The 7,312-nt window shown below is 33.1% G+C and overlaps 1 protein-coding gene across 2 annotated transcripts in view; it reads left to right on the forward strand.

Annotated features, from left to right (window-relative positions):
* Nucleotides 1–352: 352 nt before the first annotated feature.
* The window catches only part of LOC117172068 (ornithine aminotransferase, mitochondrial-like), a 195,072-nt gene continuing 188,112 nt past the window's right edge, over nucleotides 353–7,312 (forward strand). For both annotated transcript variants that reach the window (XM_033359817.1, XM_033359816.1), the window contains exon 1: nucleotides 353–793. In XM_033359817.1, the coding sequence (XP_033215708.1) occupies nucleotides 418–793 (376 nt within the window). In that variant the 5' untranslated portion in view covers nucleotides 353–417. The remainder of the gene's footprint in view (nucleotides 794–7,312) is intronic.

Genomic DNA, 7,312 nt, shown 5'->3' on the forward strand with positions numbered 1-7,312 from the left:
ATGAATTACTTACAGCTATTCAATCCAGTATTGAATAAAAATAACCTTTAGAGTTTTCTCTGATATGTTGTCTTTTCTTACAGAGTCATATTCTGTGAACCGATTTTCCGTTTTACATTGTGCATTTTATTTTTCAGACAAAACTCAATGTTTGTTATAGCACCATGTCAAGCATAAATCCCATATTTGCTGTGATTATTTTTAGAGCTTTGTGTACTGTATCAATCTATTAGTTATCTGATACATGATTGGGTGTAAATAAGAGATACAGTATCATTACGATCACATGTCAAATAAAATGCTCCCATATATTTCGCTTTATTCTCGATGTATTTAAGATTCTTTAACACAGAAGTTACGAGATTCATTTTGTAGTCTGAAAAATTGTGAAATTGTGTAATATTATAAAAAGAGACTATGTTACATTCTTCAGGAAAGAGAATTTCTTCCATTACGTTAGAAAGGACTTTTCTAAGATATTTTACTGTGCAAAAGATAATTGATAGAGACCAGAAATATGGAGGTCAACATTTCAAACCTTTGCCAGTCGTTTTAAAGAAAGGAGAGGGATGTTTTCTATGGGATATTCAAGGAAAAAGATACATCGATTTCATTTCGGGATTTGCTACAGTCAATCAAGGACATTGTCATCCTCGATTAGTAAATGTTATGCGTGAGCAGACAGGAAAGCTCACTCATACATCAAGAGCTTTCTTTACAGAGCCACATGGAGAGTTGGCTGAATATTTGACAAAACTTCTTGGTTGGGACAGATTCTTGACAATGAATACAGGTGAATAAAGTAATTATTAATAGGAATACCGTCTTAGAAAGTTACACTTAACACTATAGAAAATTAAAATTAATAAAAATTAAGGTGTTTAGTTTCTACAATGAGCCCCATGATTAGAAAATTAAATTATCTCCGTTTTTCACATTTTTTATATTTGACAGTAACGTTTAATGAATTTTGAGTTTCTTTTATTTTTTTATTTTTCTGATGAGTTTATGATAGATGTTTGTTTATAGCGGATTTGCAATTTGACCCTCACTTGATTCTCAGGTATCAAAGAGAGAGCATCGTTGTTTCGTTACTGTATAAGCACAGTAAAAATAAATACCTAAACTTATATTCGACTTAATTTAAGATTTGATTTGAATCAAGGAAGTACCTGAATTTAAGTGTGTAAACTATCTTGGATAAAACACCAGCTTATCTCAAATAAGAAATCAGGATTTTTCTACTGGATTAAAGTAAAGTATCCTCCTAAATTTCAATATTCAGTTCTCAAAGTAATTTGAGGGCAAACTGAAAGAATTAAATTATTACAAAACTTTTCACTTTGCAACGTGAGCGCCCTTTCACTACAATATTTTCTTACACTTTTTAACTCAAATTTTATATTTTCTAAAACGAATAAATATTATATAAGAACGGCTGAGGAGTGTCGGTAAGGCATGAGAAATTCCTGGTTTTTAGTTAGAACATTACCTTTAATTTCAGTTAGGATAGTATATTAACTTAAGGTTACACTATCTTTCAGTATACATATATTCTTAATTGAAGGACGAGCATACCTTAATTTCAGGACATGCCTCCCTGAATTAGTTATGAATAGTTCTTTCCTCTTTTTTATTTTAATTCCACAATTTTTTCAAAATACAATAGAAACATTTTCTGGTGGTTGTCTTAATTAGGTCGTTGCATTCTTGCTTTTATTTTCAGGAATCCTATGACGTTAAATAGGATTTTAAATTTGATTATCAAGTATATCCTTTATTTTAAATAGATGGGACAATATTAAACACGTATACTCGATTGTGTCGAGAAGATTTTATCAAAGGGATAGTTTTTATTATGAAATGAACTCATTTTTAATTTAATGAATCCTTTTATAGGCAAAAGTTTGTTACTCCCATTGGTTCAGTCATTGCTTTGATTTCAGCACATGAATTTTTAGACATTTTAGATATGAATAATGAATTCAGATTCACTTGAATAATGAATCCATATTATATATTGATTATAACAGATCCATATCAGATGAAAAACGTACTGTAGAATTTGATCCAAGTACATACAATGCGTTTAGATCTGTTTACAGAAAAAACTGGAGATAAGAAATGTTGCAGGCAATCGTTGATTCAGGATGAAGTCGGCTAGGGTACATGGTAACGTCGAGCGGGGTAATTGATGGGCCTATAAAGTATATATAACTTTACCCTGGACGAGAGTAACAAGGGCGAAGTATCACTTGCTGACTTTTTATTTAAAAAAGCGACCATAGCGTACTTTATTCGCCAAAATAAATTTGACAGCCGACACAGAGTTAAAAAATCGCCATGGTCTAAGAAGTTAATGGGTGCATCTAAAAGAAACAAGGTAAAGATTCAGCTTGGGAATTTCCGGAGATAATTGACACAGCAAAAACTTTTCACTAAATCTTTATAATAAATTATTTTCTGTTTAATTACATGAATCTTTTCATGTCCATGAGCAATTTTGCGATAAGGCCAGGCACATATTTATTGAAAATGAGATATCAGTAAAGTAACCCAGTAATCGTGCCCGACTCAGTATTCGTGCGATTTCAGTATAAGCATCCCAAATAAGTATTTCCACTATAAAAGCGCAATAAAAGCAGATTTTTGGAAAAAGCTCAACAACGTTTATCGTAATAATCACTTAATTTATATTCAAAATGCGTGCAAGTCGCTCGTGATGATTCGCGAAACGAATAAAATTGCTAAGGGCCTAGGTTAGGACATATTGCTTGTTGCTTTAGCGTTCACTGGTGCAAAACAATAATCACTCTTGACAATATTCATTTTTTAATAATACAAAGTAAATTGTGTTTTGTCAAGCATGTGTAGTTTTCGTTTAGCATCTTTCTTGTGCCAAAAATAAAGACTACGATTACTGGAACATCAGAGAAGCCTCGTTATCCCAGTAATCGCATTATAGAATGATAACTGAGTCTAATTTTATAAAATTTTATTTCAATAGTGGTTTTTTAACAATCATTTGTTTATTTTTGTAACATGTAAATAGAAAAAAATAATAAGAATGTATTTTATGGTAATGTAAGCACTTTTGCATCCCTCAATACAACTTAACCTCAAGTATAACCTCCGAAACGTATGATTCTTTAACACACAATCTCGGAATTGTGTTTTAGAATAAGTATAAGGTAATTAAAATTGTAAAGAACTTGTTTATTTTACTTTCCAATTATTACAAAACAAGTTAAAAAAATTTTGATCCTCTGTACGAAGACTGGGTTGAAATCGCATGACTACTCAGGCGTGAACCAGTTAACTTTACTTCGGAGATTGCTGTGGAACAAACAATGGATCGAATGCACTGTTGATCCTCTGCACGAAGACTGGGTCGAAATCGCATGACTATTCAGGCGTGAACCAGTTAACTTTACTTCGGAGATTGCTGAGGAACAAACAATGGATCGAATGCATACTACTGACCCTTATTTCCTAATATCAAAGCGAAAAATAATTTTTTTCGGTTTTAACATTATTTTGTTTTTTTAAACTATTTAATGAAAATGAAATATTTGCAATTATTAATGATTATTAAATACATATTATCAAAATAAAATCTAGTACCATGCATTTAGTCAATTGATTTTTCCTCAGCAATCGACGCAGTGAAGTTAGCTGGCGATTAAGTGAAAATACCTAATCAAACTTTTGAAAAAATTAAAGTGTCACTTTTTTGCGCTTGAACATGTCGTAATTATGGCTAAAATGAATAGGAAAATGTTTCGAACTTTTTCCCCACTTTTGCGCAAATACCGCTAAAATTTACAAAAAAAATTTTTTTTCGAAATTTTTTGTGTAGACAATCAATTGAGATTACTCTCAAATGTTTATCTTATTTTTATGTGGAATTTCGTTTTGACCTCTGCTTTTCCGGGAAGTACTTTTACTATCGCCCTAAATAAAAGAATGATTGGTGAAATTAAATTAAATGATCCTAAACCTACTGTCTGACCTTCGAGCGTGAAGTGTCGACGGGCTTAGCTTCAGTGATTTTGTTATTTAGACATTTATAATTCTGAACTCAATTCGCAATAAGTTTCGAAGCGCAGGAGAGAGAGAGAGAGAGCGAGAGAGAGAGAGAGAGAGAGAGAGAGAGAGAGAGAGAAAGCGGGAGAGAGTAATCGAAATGTACCTTTTAGATAAATTTTACACTTCTGACCTTTTGTTGTTTGAATGCAGTCCTCTCTGATTTGGCTATTATTTCTAATCTGTCATTATAAATAACATTCACCACCGTCTTCACCTATACTCACACCCGACACGTCACGACCGCTGCCCCGCGGATTTTCACGAATTTTACACAATATTACACATGTCTAATGCGTCGGATCAGTCTGGCTATACCGATGTGGACTTATTAACAGGACTGATCCACGCTCAAGTTACTCGACTTTCTAGTCCTTTGAATACGCTATATATTCACTCCCGAACTGGACTAGGTACACTTAGCTGGCTTACGCGATTTTTACGTTTATCCAATTAACGTCCCAAAATCCTTATTGGTAGGGATTTTTGCAGTTCCGCAATTTTTAGTACTGCTGAGTGCTGTAGGACTGACGGCAGGATGTGGTGTAGCTTCAAAAATGCTGATGCTGATAAGGCACCCACTAAGCATTCTTTCAGGGCACCTGCACTGATGTCAATTTGAGTTAAAATTTTAATTTAGCTTCTTAAAATTATTATTCCCATGATCGATAGCAACAGTCATTACCTTCCACCCCAAATTGTTATGCTTTATTTTAGATTTTAATTTTAAATAGAGCATAAATTTTTAGAATTTAGAAAACTATTTATTGAAATTGTTGATTAACAATTGCCAACAATTAGTGCCTATACCAATATTGCTTATTGATTTCGAAATTCAACAATCAATACAGCGCAATTCTATAACTATAGAGATTTTGATAAATTTTATAGTCGAGTACAATATCAATTGATTTGAATGTAATTATCTTCCCTTAGAATCGCATTGATTTGGATTGCTATCGATCACCGGAATCTTAATCTTGCTTGATCGGTCCCAAAATTTATAGATAGATGCTTCGAAAATTATGAAGGCTCTTATCTTAATCGACTTTTCGTTTTTGTTGATAATTATAATTTTACTAGCTGCGGCCGGTGGCGGTGGCTTCGCCGCTGCGGAATGGCCTCTGTCATTAATACTATGCATCGAGAATAAACGGAAATGCCATAAAAGTTGTATATTGCATAATACTGGAATGAAATCAACATACGATTTTAAGTATTTGTCGTAGAATTAGGGTTTGAAAAATGTAAAGTCGAAAGTGAAATTTGAAGTTAACTTGAAAAAACTCTTAGAAAGTAAAATAGAAATGAAAAATTGAATACAGCAGGTCGAAACTGTATTTTTCGAATTTTGATTGTAAAATTGTATTTAATTTGTCCAATTCAGTTTCTAAAAATTCCAAATCACTTTTGAAATTTGTACACAGCTTAAGAAAAACTCAAAATGCGAAAAAAGAAGTAAAATCTAAAAAACATAGAATGAAAAAGGCGTTTTCGAATTTTAAATCATAAAACTCGTATTGAAGTTGCAGAATTTCGTTTTAAGAAATTGGAAGTCTTCAGCGAAATTTGAACTAACCTTTGAAAAGTCTATGAGAACGTAAAACAGAAATGTGAGCTTGAATACAGAAAATATTAATTGTTTTTAATTATAAAAATTATACTCCAGTCATTGAATTCAATATTTAGATTTTTGAAATCAGTCGTGAAATTCTAACATAGCCTGCAAAAAGACTGGAAAAATTTGAAATTTACATAGTAGATTTCAAAAAGTGCCCCCCTCCCCCTATTCCATCTTCCCACCAAATTCTCTTATGATCTTTCCGAGGGCCCAAAGAAAATGCTTAAAAAATTTGCTGCTGATTACTGAAAAACTACGTTTGTGCCCCCCTTCCTCATCTGAATATCTCCTACTCCCCCTCCCCCAATATTCTCACGACCTGCCTGGAAACCCAAAGAATATTTGTGAAAAATTTGGTGCTACTTATAAAAACCTTGATTTTTTTTAAGATCATACGTTTTAGGCCACTTGATTTTATATATTTCAAAAACTTTACTCCCTCCCCCTAAAATCCATCATCCTTTTATATTCTTACACCCTGACCGGGAATTCAAAGAATATGTGCGAAAAATCTGTTGCTGATTCGTCAAAAACTGCATCTGTGTCCCCTTCCCTGCCTGCCCCATCCCTTCGCATGCCCACCACCAACTCTTACGATCTACTTTGGAGCCCAAAGAATATTTGTGCGACATTTGGTAACAATTGGTCAAAAACTTTTGATTTGCATAAACATCATCAATTTTAGTCCACTTGATACATATAGGGTCAGGGGGGGGGGGGCAGCGCCAACCAGTGGGGCAAAGGTGATTTTCCTTATAGAATGGCTATTATTTAACAATTTTAGTTCTACTTTGCATTAAATAAATCTATTTCATCAGAGAAATAGTGTTACTTACTAAAATATTGAAAATTGAATCAAATCTTGATTAATTGGACGTAATTCAAGTCCAAAATATAATAAATCTCTAATTTTTCCAGTACATAAAATACCATAGAAGCAAACCATCATATTTTCTTACCTTTAAATCTTTTGATTCTTATAAAAAGCTGCAGACGGCTTTGCCCTCAGGTGAGGGGCGAAGCCGACAAAATATAGCATGTTAGAAATAATTAAATTTACCAAATCATTGTTTTTTCATGCGATTAAGACTTATTGAAATATGACATAAAATAATGTAGAACTCGAAATGAGAAGAAACTGGATCAATTCAACATCTTATTAACTTTAAAAAAATCATTGACTGTTAACTGGTTTGCGCTGCACCCCCCCCCCTTACCCTATGTGATGTGTGATAGATCGTAGACGCTGCTCACGGACGGAGTATAGATGAAACGCGTACATGATATGGTGAGTGATGGGAGATGCTTCACGGAATCTCGAGCTCTCGAGTCAAAGCCCTATTACTCGGGTACGTAACAACTTAATTATTAGCAATGATAACGCTTGGATTTTTTCCGATGGTTTAATTAAAAAGAGTAGCTTAAAAACTATCGAAATGTGTAAATACTTTAATTTCGATTTTTTTAGAGTAAGCCCCCTTTATTCGGCGCACATCACATATAGATATACGAGGGTGGATTGATAAGTTTCCGGCCTGACCAAGAAAAACAAAGTTTTTAAGAATTTTTTTTTATTTCTCAACATAATCTCCTCCAAGGCTGATA

This window comes from Belonocnema kinseyi, chromosome 4, assembly GCF_010883055.1.
Source record: "Belonocnema kinseyi isolate 2016_QV_RU_SX_M_011 chromosome 4, B_treatae_v1, whole genome shotgun sequence".
Taxonomy (NCBI): Eukaryota; Metazoa; Arthropoda; class Insecta; order Hymenoptera; family Cynipidae; genus Belonocnema; species Belonocnema kinseyi.